This window comes from Pan troglodytes, chromosome 9 (assembly GCF_028858775.2).
Source record: "Pan troglodytes isolate AG18354 chromosome 9, NHGRI_mPanTro3-v2.0_pri, whole genome shotgun sequence".
In the NCBI taxonomy this organism is placed as follows: Eukaryota; Metazoa; Chordata; class Mammalia; order Primates; family Hominidae; genus Pan; species Pan troglodytes.
Genome location: NC_072407.2, coordinates 91,260,365 through 91,278,792, shown reverse-complemented (window position 1 = coordinate 91,278,792; position 18,428 = coordinate 91,260,365). Strand labels below are relative to the sequence as shown.

The following is an 18,428-nucleotide window of genomic DNA, read 5'->3' as shown; positions in this document are numbered from 1 at the left end:
TACTGTTACTGTTGGCTGCTGATTGCTCATAGCTGAGTCCCTCTTCAAGAACTATGCTCACAGAAGGGAGTCTCTGGCCTGAGTCTCTTGCCTGGGGCAGCTCAAATGCAATGACTAGACAATGTGGGAAAACAAATACTGAAGCTCCTGGCTTTGATGTGGGACAGTTCTAAAAGACCATCCCAACTGCAGATAGCTGTTGGATCACCTGAGACTTCTGGGGAACCTTAAGAGTACTGGTGCCAAAAGTAGTCTTAGGAAGCATTCTCTGAAATAGGATTTTGCTGCTGGATAATCCACCAGTTAATTGGCAATGAAAACTCCATCACTAGTAGTAGTTGGAATACGGATAGCTCCTAGCATGACATAGTGGGCAATTGTTAAAAACTTTACCAGTATTAACTAGAATGGGCTTATAGAAGAATTGAATGCACCTGTAACTAAAGCATAATTTAGGGATTTGGGAAGTTCAAAGGAAGTGGCTTTTGTTGAGTGCTATTGATACATTGACGCTGAAAAATGACAATGAAAGTTTAGGGGTGACTAAAATGAATTGTGAACCCAAGGGATCTACAATTTAAGCTGAAATGTGGAGCTTAATCCATTGGAAAGTCTTTTAAAAAGGGTTTTGACCTTTCTTTGTCAAAGAAACTCTCACCTGTGCATTAGCTCATGTCCTTGAGGTTCTAGTTTCAGTCAGCTTATCTTCCCTTCCTGTTTGTTCTACAAAATTCAGACTGGTTTAGTCAACCCCTATAATTATGTGAGACAAATTTCTTATAAAAAGTTTATACATATGCTTATATGTATGTTTATATGTTTGTATATATATTCATATTTCTCCTAGCTGCAGAGCTCCCCATAGGGTGGGCTGAAGCCTCTACTACATTGCTTTTTCTCTTCCTTTCACTCCATACTTCTCTTACGCCATTAGAGATATTAGTTCTGCAAGCATTTTTCCTTTTTTTCTTTTATTATTTCCTTTATTTGAATTTTTATTTATTTATAATCATGGAATAGAAGTGCAATTTTTGCTACATTGACATAGTTCATTGTGGTGAAGTCAGAGCCTTCAGTGCATTCATTACTGGAGCAATGTGCATTGTACCCACCAAGAAACCTGCCATTGTCCATCCTCCTCCCACTCCTCAACCCCGTGGATTCCTCATTGTCCGTCATTCCAAACTCTGCGTCCATATGTACACACTATTTAGCTCCTACTTATGAGTGAGAACAAATTTTACAAACACTTTCTAAAAACTACCTGCATGCAAACATCTGCCTTAGAGAACCCAAACTGAAAAACCTTCAACATCTAGAGATAGAAGAGTTGAACCTTTTGGAAATGCCAAGAAGGAAAAAGCAGACAGGAAGAAAACGCCTAAAGGTGAGTTACTGCTCAGAAACCATAAGGAAAGAGTGTTTATGTAGAGGACAGAATCAAGTTAAATGAGTACCAAAAATGTCATCTAATTTGTCAGTATAGACACCTTTGGTGACCATGGTAAGGAAAAGTTTCCATAGAGAGGCAGAACAGAAAACAAATTGAAGTGTGTTAAGTAGTCAGTAAAAGACATAGCAGTAAAGACCACAAATATAATCAGCCTTATTAAGAAGCTTGGCTATAGAAAGAAATAGGGCAAAAGCTGAGTGGAAACTCAGCTTTTTTTTATTTTGGCCTTTCTTGGTCAAAGAAACTCTCACCTGTGCATAACTTATTTTAGCTCATGTGCTATTAATGGAGAGTGATTTTTCTTTCTTAAGTTAAGCATATCTGAATGCTGAAGCATTAAGGACCCTACAGTATGGGAAGGGTTGAAGACACAGAGAAGAATGAGGAAAATTAGTGAAATAAAAACTCAGGAATTTCAGAAGGGTTGGGTTCCTGAGCTTGCAAAGAGACGGGTGTTCCATAGGAAGGACACTTAATGGCAACAGTGAGTGATATGGTTTGGCTGTGTCCCCACCCAGATCTTATCTTGAATTCCCACGTGTTGTGGGAGGGACCAGTGGGAGGTAATTGAATCATGGGAGAAGGTCTTTCCCATCCTGTTCTCGTGATACTGAATAAGTCTCACGAGATCTGATGGCTTCATAAGGTGGAGTTTCCCTGCACGAATTCTTTCTCTTCCTGCCACCATCCATGTAAGATGTGATTTGTTCTCCTTGCCTTCCTCCAAGATTGTGAGGCCTCCCCAGCCACATGCAGCTGTGAGTCCAATTAAACCTCTTTCTTTTGTAAGTTGCCAACTCTCAGGTATGTCTATATCAGCAGCGTGAAAATTGACTGATACAGTAGGGAATAAAAAGAAGGTCAATAAAACAAAAATCTAGGAAATTTGTAGATTTTCTGGCAGAAAAAATATTTAAAATCCCACATACCTTATTCATATAATTCAGTGTGTGTCTGTGTGTGTATGTATGTCTGTTACTATATCTATATCTACATATCTGCACCAAAGCACTTTATATCTTTAAAATAAACTGGCAAAACAGTAGGATAATGAAAACCCTAATCAACGATTGTTTTCTCAATTGTTAAGGTGAAGCTCTTTTTCATGATTTTTTATCTACATTGATCTATCTTCACCTAATCTGAATTTTTCTGATTTGGTTTATGCCAGGGGTCAGCAGACTTTTTCAATCAAAGGCAAGATAGTAAATACTGTAGGCTTTGGGCCATATGGTTGCTGTTGCAACTACTTAGCTCTACCATTGTAGCATTAAAACATCAATAGACGATATGTAATGTAAATGAATGAGTTTGGCTGTGTTTCAATAACGCTTCATTTACAAAAAACAACTGCCAGGCAGGATTTAGCCCATTAGCCATAGCTTGTCGGCACTTACCTTTGCTCATGTTATCATTTTGCTCAGATTATCGATCACCTCATCTACCTTGTGAACTTCTGGGAATACCATTCAATTATTAGCTTTTCTTTGAAATCTTCTATAGCTCCCCTGATGATATTGTACTCCTGCAGTATTAATTATATTACTTCTGTAAGACATGGAATATTCCTTTATGATGGTATTTATAATTTTGCAATGATTTGCTCATAGGCTTTTTTCTCAGAGTACTGTGATTTCACTGTGAATAGAAACTAAATCTTATTAACATTTGTATCTCTAGCAAAGTGCCAAGACAGAGTAGGTGTTCTATGAAGACTTGTTCCTTGAATGAATGAGTGAATGATTAAAAGTGAACCAACACTCTCTAGCTCAGAGGAGTTTATCCTGATAGGGACTCTTGGCCAAGGATGTGTATTAGGTTCAAGCCCAGTACCACATCATAGGTGCTTTAATAGCCAACTTTTGTTTATGAGCTAGAAGTCTATGTACTTGCATGATTAATATTTCTAGTCCCCAAATGTTTCTCTGTCTTAAAAGTACATTTATCATAATATCATTTTATTAAATAGGTACATTACTATTCATGGTTTGCAAAATTATTATTGAAAAACAAAATGTGTGGTTATATTTTTATCTTTCTTTCTTAAAACAGGTAACATGTTGAGTTAACATACTCTATGAGAACTTGTGAAATAATAATGAATATTTATGCACTACTGTAAAGGCTTTAGATTTACTCTTCAGGACATGCTGAAGAAAGTACTATTATTACATGCATTTTAACAATGATAAAACTGGGGCACACAGAGGTAGGATAACTCACACAAGGTTATACAGCTAGTGAGAGATTGAACCAGGAATCAAATTCATAGAGTCTGACTTGAGATCCCACATATGTTAAAAATTTTCTCAAATCTTTAATGCACTTAATATCACAGTCTGTGCCATGTTAAATTCACATGAAGTTAAGGCTCTAACTTAAATAAGGCTCTTCAGTTCCCCTCAAAGATAATTGCAGCATGTCTTCTTTCTTCTAAGTTCTTTACCTTTTAATTTTCTCATTTATTCTTTCAGATGTCCTGTTTTTTAGACTCTTTTCTTTGCATTTTTAAGTCCACACAACCCTTTTCAAAAGGGTCCATTAGAAAATGTTATGGAATGTAATGTATGTAATGTAGAAATGTAATGGCAGTCCATTAGAAAAGTTATAAAAGTATTCATGTGCTTTGACCCAGAGAACCTACTCCTGGAAAATAACTTCAGATAAATAAAATGGTATATGAACCAAGGTATGCATTACAATATTAAACAAAATGATGACAACAGCTAAATCAAAACTATTGAGTAGCAAGGAGTTGGTAATTACACTTCAACATAATTGAGTAAAATATAACAATTAAATTTATAATAAGAAGCACCTAGGAATAACTAAACTCAAATCCAAGATAAATTGCCTAAACTACTGAGAAGACATGTAAACTTGGGAAGGTGTTTACCCTATTTCAACCAGTTTCCTCCCTTGATAATATGAATAGTACTTATTCTCATGTTGGTAACATGTCGATTGTTAAATGAGTTAACATACATGAAAGTGCCTAGCACACTTCTTTGAATATCACAACTACTGACTAAATTGTAACATCTTTGTTACTCATTTCTAATTGAAAAACTAGAAATCATAAGAATATGCCTTATAATTATGATTATGAAACATAAAAATTGGAAGATGAACATGAAGTCATAAGAATAATTTCTTACATTGCTATTAAGAAAACTCATAAAACAATAAGATAAACATGAACAATATAGAATTTTGGCAAGCCTTTCTTTAAAAAAATAATTAAATTCTTCCAATATTGTTTTAAATAGCTGAACAATTTGAAAGCTCTTGAGGTCTAAGTGGTTTCCATAGCCAATTTTAATTTTCATTACATTGTACAAAATGGCAAATGATTTTGAAAATAAGCAATAAAAAGTTTATTAGAAAATCAAAAATCTTTTCACATTTGCATTTCAGCAGCTTTCAGAAGGCATCTAATCAGAGGGGGAGTGGAACTTTGTTTTACTGACATGTCCTCCAAAACAAGCTCACAATAGGTGGCCCCAGTTAGGCCGTTTTTATGATGACAAAGAAATCCCACAAAATCAAAGCCTACACAAACAAGGAAAAAGCTAAAAACATCTGCCACTAATGCCAGTTGTTAGCCTGCTGGAGACGCTGGCTGAAATGACTTGTGCCAATTGCAAATGTGATTTCTACAGATGGAGAATTATATATTTGACTTGTTGGAAAGGTTGGATACTAAAAATACTTTTTTTTTTTTTTTTTTTTTTTTTTTTTACAAAACACAGAAAGATTAAAAAAAAGAGTGGCAGCTGCTTATTTCTCTTTTTTTTCAACAGAATGTGGCTTATAATGTAGCAATGGAAAATAATCAGAGCAGAAGCATAAAATGAAGCAATTTGTAAAGGTCTCAGTAAAAAAGCCATAGAATATAATGTTGATTATAATTTAATGGAACTGTCAGTTTGAAATATCAGTCATGTAATTTCTATGCCATATTGAGAAAACCATGGAATTAAAGTGATGATGGTTTCATCATAGATGCTGCTTTTATACAAATAGACACCTCAAGCCTCTAGAGAAACAAAATGATGTCCTATATTGAGGTGCGGTGATGGAGGGAATTGCCTGTGACAAAGGAAAAAAATGACTTTATATGGCTCCCTCTCAGTAACAATGACAATTTCTTAGGTGGACTTTTATTCAAAATGTGTTGCAAAAATGATTGAAACATACCACCCTGGACTAAAATCTTGCCTTCAAATCATTCCTAGATAAGTGACCCACACATAGTTGTTTTGCAGTGTCCACAACACCTTGGCCCCTGTTAGGTAAGCCAGACCCACCCACACGTGTCATCTGTGACTAAAGGTGCTCCCAATCACCGTTATTCCTTCTTCAGAATCTTCTACAGACTACTGTGCAAATTTCTTTTCCCATTCCTTCTTGCTCTTCATTTAACTAGCTTCAATTCCCATCTATAATTGACTCTAATCCTCAGACACCATTGTTAATGATCTGCTTGAAATCTTTTTTGCTGGTTATGTACTAAGTTGAGGATATACTCCCTGGTATTTATCGTTTCCTCCCACAGACTTCCACTGTGTCCATGTGTGCTACTCCCCACTTCTTGCCAGATTTTCCTGCAGTCAGTATCAGAAATTAGACATGCTAGCTTAAGTCTGACAACTAATGAGAGTCAGAAGATGACTGCTGCTCTATTACCAAGTTTAGTAACTGTTAGGAATTTCTGATAATTAATAAGATAACTTCAGAAATAATTGTAAATTTTTACTTATTGTAGATTTTAAAATTAACCAAAATGTGTGGTTAGGACATGTGTGTGGTTAGGACATGCGTAAAGTAGGATGATATTTGCCTCTCTTTGAAATCTAAAATGGGACTAAATAAAAAGTAATCATTTGAAAATTATGTGGTCTTGATTTTTAGGTCAGTCTTATACAGAAAAAGGTGTTTCCAAGAGCTCAAATTTTTCAGCCAATTTATTTTTAAATGCATTTATAAACTATCAGAATGCTATGCTGCAGACCTTTTAGTAGTTATAGAATCTTGTGACTGAAAGGTACCTCAGAAAAACCTGTGTGTCTCGTCTTAACTACCTTCCCAGAGATGTAGGGCTCAGATGCCAGACCCAGAGAGATTTCTAGGAGCCTGGATTGAGTAGGTCTGCCTTTAATATACCACCAAGGGACAGAGAAAGTATGGTATTCAAAGATGACACTGGAAACAGAAGTAGTCAAACTGAGATACTATTTGAAAATCCTAAGCAGACAAGCACAACTAGGTATAAGGAAACTGAAGAGACTGGGAACACCTGGACAAAGTAAATTAATTTGGTTGGAGGCTGGAAGAAAGAATGGTGAAAACCCCTAAAATAATGTGGAAGAGTAATAGGGACTTTTTATAGAGCATGGTTAACTTTGCTTTACAGTGGGGAGAGTTGGTAAGAACCCTGAGTCAATTTAAATGAAGATAATATAGACTCACTGCTTAAATTTTCTCTATAGATTCCAAATCAAATTAGCCACCCAATCCAGTATGTGAAGACTTCCAGTGGTAACCACTTATTATTGTCCAAAGGTGTCCATTTTGATTTTGTAACTCTGAGTATTGAAAAATGTTTCCCCTTATTGAACTAAAATGGGCCCACTATAACTTCTTCCCACTGATCCTAGTCTTTTATGCTATGCATAGCCATAATACAAATGCAATATCAATTGTACTTTTTTTGGAAATCAATAGGGCCCCAAAATTTAAGTAGTAGGATTATCTGAACATTCTAATTTGAAATCTTAATAGGCGAGGAAAATGGAAATGAGTTATTTTACTAGAACAACAAAAAGGCTAATATTCAGATAATTGTTCAAACTTCAAATGTTTGATTGCATTTTAAACTTTCTCTAATAAGATACTTTTTAGAAGGTGAAAAGATGTTAATATAGTTATCATCATTAAAATATTTAATGGACACATCTTGAGACAGGCACTTAGCTGGATGTGTTATAGACGCTGGGCCCTTGTTCTCAGTGACCTTAAAAAATATCGTCAGAGCTATGACAGGAAAGAGCTAAAGGTTGTTTTCTATTTGAAGTTCATAATGTATTTTGGAGCAGAAATGTAAAATATAGGGGAATATCATCCTTTCTGAAGAAAATAAAAATGTGTTTCTGAAGCCTAAAGGAGTCAGTTAATGTAGATTTCTCACTGTTTTATTAAAATAAAGAAGGGGCCAATAAAACATATATATATCTTTAAATAATCAGAAGGCAAAAATCAAAATTATTTCAATTTTTTAAAATAAGAGCACTTTAATTCACATACAAATAACAGTTCCTCATTACCAAATAGCGTCCTTTCCTTAGACATATGGGCTTAGGGGAAAATGTTAAAAGGGCTGAGTGAAAACAGCAAGACAAAGACAGGTGTGTTCTACCTGAGTTGGAAGAAGGCTACACTTTGTATTAGGTTACAATTTTGCAAATGGTCTTTACAGAAAAATACCAGCAGATATTCTCTGGGAACCTGGACATTACTTTGAGTTAGAGTGAGGTCAGGCTTTTTGGCCCTACTCTATTGCCTAAGCCTTTTATAAATGGCTCTGATACAAGCTGTGGTAATCCTCTTTCTCCATGAGGAGTGGCTGCTTTTCTTCAGGAAGCTGCTTTCTCTTGTGACGACACAGCAAGCTCACAAGCCCTGCCAGCAGGGCAGTGAGGACGGCCCCTACCATCGCCGCCCCAAGGAGCCATGACCAGATCCGACTTGCTTGTTCCAAATAGGACTTAATGTAGTCTTGAAAAGAGTCTGGGTCTGAAATAAAAAGACATCCCATTGTTTTTATTGTTACCACCATTGTTAGGATCACCATCATCTTCATCCTTTCACAGTCCTTTGGAGTAGACACCTGGGTTTGAAGGCCAGCTCTACTACTTATTAGCTGTAAGAGCTTGGGAAAGTTATACCTAATACTCCAAAGCCTCAGTTTCTTCATCAGAAAAATGGGAAAATAATACCCCCCTTGTTGGAACGTTTGAATTTTATAGATACCATCCGTAAGTGATTCAGAGCCTGGTATATAGTGCGTGCTCAATTAAATGTTAGCTGTGATTTTTCCATCTTTTTCTGTAAAAGGATGTTGTAACTATTCCGATTATCAATAGAACACTGTTATATCATTAACCATTCACTAATCCAGTCTTTTAATTATTTGACAAACATTAATAGTAATGTTGGCAAATGCTCAGCAATCTTAGAAGCCTCCCAAGAACCCCAGGGCATTTGAACAATCTCTGTATTCACAGAGGTCACAGTCTTAAATCTTGAAACAGATTTTGGCGCATGGGCACCATCCCTCTGTCCTAAGGCTTCGGATGTTGGGGGCGCTCTTGGTTACCGGGCCACAGTGGCATAGGAGTGGGCCCTGTGCCGCGGTACCCTGGAGCGCCCGCACTCTGGGCCTTTGTTTCTCCTCGGAGAGGCACTCCCTGCTGGAGGGCAGGGGCCTGGCCTTTATAGGCCTCAGGACTCTGAAAGTAAAGCCTGGAGGGGCGGGGCTTAGGGGAGCCGATATATGTAAGAGTAATAGCCCTTCAGGTCTGCCAAAATCAAACAACAACAACCAAAAGAAACAAAAAAACCCCAAAAGCCTGAAATGAAACTACAGTGCAAAAAATAAAAATAAATAATTTTAAAAAGGGAGGAAAAAAGAAAACAGAATGAAAAGGGTAAAAAAGTCGAAGAGGCAGAGCCTGAAGAATTTGTGGAAAAACTACTGGATCGAATTACAGCAAAAGGGAAGGTGGAGCATTTCCTGAAGTTTAAGGGACGTCAGATGTTGACAGTACTTGGGAACCCGCAGAAAATTTAGATTGTCCAGAGTTAATTGAAACATTCCTTAATTCTCAAAAACCTGGTAAAAAAAAAAAATTACAAAAGAAAGAAAGTCTTTATCTGACAATGAATCTAATGACAGCAAATCAAAGAAGAAAAGAGATGCTGCCGACAAACCAAGAGGCTTCACCAGAGATCTTGATCCTGAAAGAATAATTGGTGCCACAGGCCGCAGTGGAGAATGGATGTTTCTCCTGAAATGGGAATATTCACATCAGGCCGACTTGGTGCTGGCAAAAGCGGCAAATATGAAATGTCTTGAAATTGTAATTGTTTTTTACAAAGAGAGACTAAGTTGGCATTCTTGTCCAGATGATGAAGCTTAATTGCTTGCATTGTGATATATATATCTGGGTCTTGGCTTTTAATTAACTAGTGTGGAAAAATAACTACATTCTAATGAAAATCAGTTTTGATATGTTCATTTTAAAAGTAGTATTGGGAGAGTTGTTTTTTTTTTTTGGTGTGTGTGGTTTTTTTTCATCAATACCACTGGTTACTTTGAACAAATAAAAGCTTTCTGTAATTGCTTCCTTTATCATAAAAGAACATTTGATATCTTGTTATTTTATGAATGTACTCATAAAATGATGTATTATTTCCTCTGCATTAGAGAACAGCATTTCTAAATGTCGGGGAAAATTTCTATAGTCATTACTCAAACAGAACTTGCGTTTAGCCTAAGGACCATTCTGGGTTTTGTGTGTGTGTGTGTGTGTGTGTGTGTGTGTGTATGCATAAAATGTGTACATAAATGGCTTTTTGTGTTGTTTTTAAACGTTCACCAAACACAAATCATGGGTAAGCCCATGTTTTTGAGATGCCATCATTCTGAGTAACCTAAGAAATAAATCACATCAAATTAAATTCAAAATTTTCCTGAAGCCATACATTTCAAATAAAACAGATGATTCTATAATTAGTTGGACAATTTAAATGAATCATTTAATAGTAGCCATATAAGAATCCCTATCTACACCTTTAGTCATATAAATGAACAGTTTGTTTGCAAAATTCCTCAAAGGAATAATTTTATTACTACCAACAACCTCCCCAACCAGATGAGGGAACTAGACAGATCCTGCTGTTTTTTTTGTTTGTTTGTTTGTTTGTTTGTTTGTTTGTTTTTGAGACGGAGTCTCGCTCTGTCGCCCAGGCTGGAGTGCAGTGGCGCGATCTCGGCTCACTGCAAGTTCCGCCTCCCGGGTTCACGCCATTCTCCTGCCTCAGCCTCCCGAGTAGCTGGGACTACAGGCGCCCGCTACCACGCCCGGCTAATTTTTTGTATTTTTAGTAGAGACGGGGTTTCACCGTGTTAGCCAGGATGGTCTCGATCTCCTGACCTCGTGATCCGCCCGCCTCGGCCTGCTGTGTTTTAATTATCTAAACAAGACTTAATTTAATGGACATTTAAAGATTCCTCTAGCAGGCCATTCCTTTACAAAAAGTTGAAATCCCTGTGCTATACTGACTAAAAGGTAATGTTCATGGGATGTCTAAGACTAGGCTTTAGGAACCCAGTCAGATGGTTGGAGATTTGGCAGTTTAGAATCTGCTGCCATAAATGGATGAACAACTTTTGTAATGTATTGACTTGCATATTTTTTCTTTAACTCATTCCTTACAGGTAGACTCAGTCTTTTCAATATTCGATTTGCTGGTTCAGCAGAAACCAGGGAAAACAATAACTTGGTAGTAATCAGAATGTTATCCAATTTTATATTGATTCCTTTATTGTAAAGGTGAATAGTGGTCAATCGTTTTACATTACTTTAAAAAGCAACAACAGATTTTGACCACATATATTTAAACAATAATTCTGAACAAGGAAAAGTCTTTAGCCTCCTGATTATTTATATTCCTTCAAACCACATAAGAACATGGCACTGGGGAGAGACAGCATCCAATATGTTACTGGCTTAGCATTTCCTCTATTATCATACCCGTCACATTATATTCCAGTTATCTATTACATGAATTTTTTTTTCTGTTAAAATGGCTCATTGAAGGCCAATAGTATATTGTCATCATTGATATAATTCTAGAATCTGGTATAGTGTCTGAAACACATATGAGAGAATGAACATGTTTACTGAATGACTGAATGTGTTATTGGACCCAGAAGATACGGTGAAGGAATGTCCCTGAATGGCAGCTGTGGAATGAGAAGGGGAGACATACAAAAGGATGTCACCCAGGGAAAAAATTTATAAATTACTCATATTTCACTATGTTATGAGGTAGTATTTACAGTTCCTTTTATAATTTGGTATAAACAGTGATGGGTGCTTTAAAATGAAAAAAAAAGAGTCTTAATTCCAATAGAAAAGTAATGCAGGAAAACAAACGTAATCATAGCATACTATTTGGTTGAACTGTAAATAATATTGTAGTAGTAAAAACAATAAAATTCCTAGATGTGGATTTGCCCCCAAACATGATAATACTATACTGAGAAGATGAATGAAAGAACAGGGAAGCTGTAAGAGAGTTAAAATCATTATTTACATATGAGGAACTCCAAAGATAAACTTGATGAATTAACAGATAGCAATATTTCCCTATTATTTAGAAATACAGGGCAATATAGCAGAATAAATAGGTAAAAGGGTTACAGTAGCTGATATAGGGGCACAAACCTTTTGTTATAAGACTTGCAGCACTCTTTGGCTTGTAAAATAACATGCTTATAATATTTGATAAAACAAAATTAATTAAAAGATATGCTTAACAACTTATGTGTATGTGGAAAAAAGTATAAGAAAAAGTACAATGGAGACTAAAACAGCACAAGTGATCAATCTAACAATAAGATTACAGTTGATTTTTATTTTTGGTTTATTAATTTTCCAAAATAAAAAAAAAGTCTTTTTACTGATACAATTAGAAAGCATGCTACTAAAAGTACCTGATGCAATTAATAGATGATATAACTATATATTTAGGAAATCCATAATCAGATAATGCATAGTAAAAATATAAAATACTGCTAGATAAGTATTACATAAATTAAACTTCCCTATACATCAACAATTAACCTATTGTTTCTATTAAAATGGCTCCTTGAAGGCCAATAGTATGCTTTCATCATTGATATAATTCTAGAATCTGGTACAGTGTCTGAAACACATATGAGAGAATGAACATGTTTACTGAATGACTGAATGTGTTATTGGACCCAGAAGATATGTTGAAGGAATGTCCCTGAATGGCAGCTGTGGAAATGGGAAGGAAAGATTTGTTTTAATGAAAAACAAATCTCATTCTCACAATCAACTACATTTTTAAGGCACGTAGCAGTTAAGGAGAGATGTTTAAATTTTATGTAAATATAACTATAGAATCTATTTAGGAGACTATAAGATTTGAGTAAATGAGGAAGTCCGTACTGAATATCTGTTCAGTAAGAGCAAATGGATTCTTTCTAACAAAACAATTCCTTTATAGAAGATGCTCTCTATAATGCATATAGAAGATATGTATGTAGAACATACACAGAAGATACTATAAATTTACTTTTTGACATAGCAGAAAGAAGAGAGTGCATCCTGGGCTTACCTTGCAGCAAGTCATGGCTATGTGACTCAAGTCTAGAGCAAAAATATATGTATAACTTTGGGGGAAGTTCCCTTAAAAAGAAAACAATATATCTTTGACCATTTACCTTTTCCTTTCTGACTAGCTAGAATACAGACAGGTTGTTGGTGAGCCATCATGGACTATATAATCCAGGGTAAACCCTAGACCTTGAAATTTACTGTTTTTAATATATATTAAAATTATTTTGAAAATGGGACTACAATACTTAGCTTAAATTGCTGTTAGTGGCTTCAATACATAGTACATTTAAAATATCCAAAAAAAGGCAGGATACATAGAGGCTACATAATAAATATTTTCTTTTTTGTTAAAGGCTCGGCTGAAGTGCTTTCACAGCTTTTAAATACTATTTCTATGTCAGTCCTGTTCTCCAGCTTCTCTTACTATTGCTCCACTTCAATTCATTCCAAGTGGTCTCAATTTTTACTGTCACCAAGGGACTGTCTTTGAGATACTTTTATTTCTCAACATCCTTAAAATTCAGACTTTTTTTCTAAGCCATCTGCATTTGAGCCCCAATAGTGCACCTTTTTGTTCTGTCCCAATATCGTAATTTTTTGATCATCTTTCCCTCTGTGAAGTCCTATTTTTCTTGTCATCCATTCTTTTCAGAATAATTATGTAGATTTTTGTTTTATGCTCTATCATTTCCAAAGTGCATTAACATGCCCATTTATTCACAAAACAAACACATGAAGTAGTTAGGGGCCATTACTCAAATGAATTAGGAGTCTGCCTGGAGCGATTAAACTAGACAATGTATGTATAGCCCTTGGTACAATGTCTACCATATAGAAAACAATTTACAACTGCTGTTGATTCTTATCATGATAGAATGATAATTTCATCAATATTTCAACTAAATCAGCTTACAATATGAGTTTTTCTTTCCAAACTTGCTTCAGCTGCTGACTCAGCTCCATTCTCTTCTGGATTCTCAAACTAGTTTCTTTGCTGCCTTGTGACATTTGGCACAAATGTCCATTTATTATAATTATATCTATTTATATATGTCTTATTTTTCAAGCTTGTCACAAACTCTCAAGAGCAAGTATTATGTCTTACTTGTTTTATCTTTCTTCAATTCATTTATTAAAATATCACTTATTCATTGAGATACACTACCTGTCGGCGGGGAGTTGGGGGGCACTCTCTTTCATTTACCTTTTCACCCTCAGCACCTGGCAGGTAAACAAATCATTTCGAGAGTAATGTTGTTCTGATGAAGATACAAAGGGATCATGGAGAAAAGACTTCCTACATCTCTGTGAATTCAGGGAAGGCACCCCAGAAGACTGTCCCACTGAGTAAAAGAATGAATTAGACTCTGAGCATATAATGTTGATGGCAATCCATTCTAGGCAGAAAGGAACAGCATGCATACAGGTATACACAGCCAAACAGAGCTATTGAACAAATTCATGAATGATAGAAGTGTCATCAAATTCCATTGGCAGAATGGGGCACTGCAGTTACTGTGAACAGTGTTTCCCCTTCTCATTTTTGAAACCAAATTTCCAGGTCTTTTGTAATGTATGGGGAGAAGGAAGCTCTCAACAGAGTTTTTCTGCTACGTAGAAAGTAAGATTACATTTATCAACAACATTGAAGACATAACCCAAAGATTTTTGGCATCCCCTTGTAAATTAGTTATACATATGAGAAAATCACCTGCTACTCAATTTTCTAAAGAATCACTAAATTCAATTATAAGAGAAAAAGTTTGATAAATGGCAGACATCAGCTGCCTTTTTACAGAAACCACTTAAGTAATTATAAACATGAGTGTACCTGGTTGATGAATAATAATCCCCTTGAACAAAATTATATCAAGAAATCTTAAATAATTTTTTAGTAAGCTTAAAATTTAGCTATGAATAGAGATAAATTTTAAACTCCTTGAAAGTACAACAGAGGCAACAATATGGAAAAATTCATAAAATAGAAAATAGGCAATTGGTGTTACTTAGTTTAGCTGTTTTGTTTTGCTTTGTTTTTAAAGATGAGTCTTGCTGTGTTGCCCAAACTGGCCTCACACTCCTGGGCTTAAGAGAACCTCCTGCCTCAGCCTCCCAAGTATCTGCTGTTGCTTATTTTAAAGTCAAACTTCTCTAAAATTAACTTTGTAAATTCAAAGCTGTGGGAAAATTACTCTAAAGCATTTCAAATAAATTGTTTCTTTAAATTTAATTGGAAATAAATACCTTCAAGCCTCTAATATGACTCATTGAGCCTCTTCTCCCCTGGCTCATCCAGGAAATTTTGTTGCCTTTGTAGTAAAAAGTATCCATTTGGACATTAGGGAAGGAACAAAGAGGTGGAGCATATGTGTAGAAGACAATGTAGGGCTTAAAGGGAACCCTCTTCTCTGTGCAGTGATGGAGTGATGAAGTTTTGGATTCAGTATTTGACACTTACTAGCTTTGTAGTTTAAAATTAATCACTTTATCTTTCTGAGTCTCTATTTACCTGTAAAACAATAAAAATCACCCTTCCATGGGGTTTTAAAAATTAGCCGAGTCAATAATTTATATGCTGATGTCTCTCGCATTAGGATCTGAGGGCCAGACACCACTTTTGAGTTTCAGGCTGTGTATCCAACTTCTCAAGAGACATTCACCTTGCCGTCCCATATAACTTCATTTCACTGTATAACAAAACCATAAGCTTTCCTCCATGTCTTTCTTTGCTCCTCTTGTTATTATATGAGTGAATTATACTACCATTCATCAGTTTCACAGGCCAGAAAGCGTAAAGCCATTCCTAATCTCCTTCATCTGGTATATAAATAATTTTCCAAGTTCTGTAAATTTTGCCTTCAAAATAATATCAAATTAATCATGCTTTCTGTCTCCCTTCCTGCCACCACCACTGCAACTTAAACTACCTTTACCTCTTCCTCAGACTCTTATAATAGCATTTTCACTGCCTTTCTGCATGTGCTTTCCAACTACTAAAATTTTTCTGCATACTGAAGCTGCAATAATCTTTTGAAAATTCAAATTTGATTATAACCTGCTTAAAATTTATCAGTGGCTTGCATTATTCTAACAACATGGCCCAAATTCATAACCATGTCCTCCTTTTCAACTAGTTAATTCTACCTGTCATATTGATGTCATCTGAAATATCACTTCATTGACCCCTGGAGTTAGACATATCTCTACATAAATGAGTTTTTCAGCAAGCAGTTAAGATCTTTCTCTTCCATTGTAAACTTTGTGAAGACAGAGACTATGTTGTTTACCATCGTATCCATAGTATCTAAGGCAATGCCTTATTCAAAGTACTTATTCAATAAATGTGTGTGTAAAGAATAAACAACTCAGTACAGACACATAAAAAAAACCTGGCGTGATAGAATACTTATAGTGTTTTAAAATATATATCCAAAAGTGACCTGAGTATTAAGAGGTGTGGCATTTTTCTAGAAAACTTCACTTATATTAGTTAAGAGAAATGACACTTCATGATAAATATCACTTGTACTCAAATTGATTTATTGATTTCAGTCCATACCAGATACAATGTGATGCTTAGAATGGAGAAGCTTGCAAGATAAATTCTGATCTTGGGGGTTTGGGGAAGAATAAAACCTAGGACAGATCCATACATAGAAAGAAATGCTATGTAACTATGAGAAAGGCGTGAGTAAACATCACTATAAGTATAAAATGATTTTTATATCTGAGAGTTTGACAAATGGAGAAATAGAGTCAGAATTCAGGCAGAAACAATAGCATATTTAAAAGCATGAACCCATGAAAGTCTAGCGTGTTTTGGAAATGGAAACAGAGACTAAATCATAAAATCCTAAATGGAAAATCTTTGAAAAATAGTTACCAATAAGCTCCCTTTTTTATGTACTGTGGTTTTCATAGAAGAAAGAGAAGACATGTCACTTGAGACTTACAGGAAGCCCCTCCTCTTACCACACCTCCAACCTTTGCAAATTTCTGTTCTTAGTGATCTTAAGATTTTCCAGAAACTGATCTCCTTTGTCAGCTGTGTTAGCATTTTGTGCATTGGCTACAGTCTTCAGATAAAGCAGAAAAGTTCAATTAAACCCATATCTTTTCAATTAATCATCCCTCAAAGGGCAGAACAAGGTTGATGACCTATAGCCTCTCCTGTTAGCCCCAAATTGTGTATGTACTATACAATATACTAGGTAAGTGGCCTGGGAAAATCAATTTATACTCTTTATGACTCTGTTTCCTCATCTATGAAAAAGCAAAAGAAATAATGATACCTACTTCATAGAGTAATTATGAAGATTTAAGGAAGTAATGCATAGGGCACATTGAGAAGAGTTCCTGGCTAATAAAAAATACTTAGTATGTGTTAACTATTATAAACTGGGTCAACTTATTTTCTTCATGTCCTTTTCCACTGTTCATACTACTCAAATAGAATAATTCAGCATTTCATAAATATGCTGTACATTTTCCACCCCTACTGTTCTTGCTATTCTCTTTGCCTAGCATATCCCCTGCCCTTTTCTATCTGCCACCTGCTTACTCATTCTCAAGGCCTTGTTTTCTCTTTTTAGGTTGAACCCTTCAAAAGTCATGGCTTTCTCTTCAGCACTGCTGTGGGATTTTCTTTATGACTCTTTTACTGCACATAACACAGCCTGATGTTTTTTACTTCCTTGCACAATTGTCTTACTTCCACACTGGAGCTTCTTCAGGTATGAAACTATGCCAGTCATGTATCACTGGATTTGAGCACAAGAGTGAGAGGGTTGAGTTTCATTCGTTTATTTTATATATTTATTTATTTATGTATTTATGCATTATCAATGAATGCAATGAAACATCAATGCTTGTTAAATACCTCCTACCCATAAGCCACACTGTTTTTGATAATTAACCCTCATGCGTTAGGTGAATTACAGTGTGGTGAGATGAGGAGGACCTCCTGGAATTGAAATCTTGCTTCTCCACATTATTGGTGTTTGATTTTGAGAAAGTCACTTAAATTCTCTGGGTATCAGTGTCCTCACCTTTATCTTGGAAGAATAAAACTTACCTCCTATATGGTTTATTAATAATACATGTAAAGAATATGCATGTAGTGGACTTTCAGGTAGAAGGAAACACTACTATCTGTTCCTCATTTTGTCAAGAAGATACTGACATGGTTCTATGCAGGAAGATTATTTAGAGCTCAAATCTAATTCTAATCCTGGGGTTTTATATTACTATCTTCATCATAGAGCAATAAACATTATGATAGCTATTATTATTAACTACACTTAAGTTCAAGATTTCTACAAATTTTCTTGGTAACCCTAGCAAGAAACTTCCAAAAATGATTCCAAAACTGCTGGATGTTTACCCTGTGTTACACTGTACTAGGTTCATTAATGTATCATTCTAAATAATTCTTTAATGTGTTCTGGTCCCAGTATTTCAGGTGAATAAACTGAGATTCAGGGATGCACAGCAAATTTCCCAGGTCACGTTACAGTCAGTCGATAGAGTCATGTCTCAAA

At 35.5% G+C, this 18,428-nt stretch overlaps 2 protein-coding genes and 1 pseudogene across 5 annotated transcripts in view; 2 read left to right on the top strand and 1 right to left on the bottom strand.

The window, feature by feature from the left end:
• GRM5 (glutamate metabotropic receptor 5) overlaps positions 1-18,428 on the top strand; it is an 810,828-nt gene that overhangs the window by 17,375 nt on the left and 775,025 nt on the right. For all 4 annotated transcript variants that reach the window (XM_054662592.2, XM_054662591.2, XM_063784377.1 and 1 more), the window contains exon 2: positions 17,481-17,621. The gene's annotated coding sequence lies outside the window, so the exon portion shown is untranslated. The remainder of the gene's footprint in view (positions 1-17,480; positions 17,622-18,428) is intronic.
• The window catches only part of TYR (tyrosinase), a 117,508-nt gene continuing 106,873 nt past the window's right edge, over positions 7,794-18,428 (bottom strand). Inside the window, 4 exon segments of the mRNA XM_001136041.3 lie at positions 7,794-7,956; positions 7,958-7,995; positions 7,998-8,060; positions 8,063-8,248. Coding sequence (XP_001136041.2) covers positions 7,900-7,956; positions 7,958-7,995; positions 7,998-8,060; positions 8,063-8,248 — 344 coding nt within the window. The 3' untranslated portion in view covers positions 7,794-7,899.
• On the top strand, positions 9,126-10,048 carry LOC134807313 (chromobox protein homolog 3-like; annotated as a pseudogene).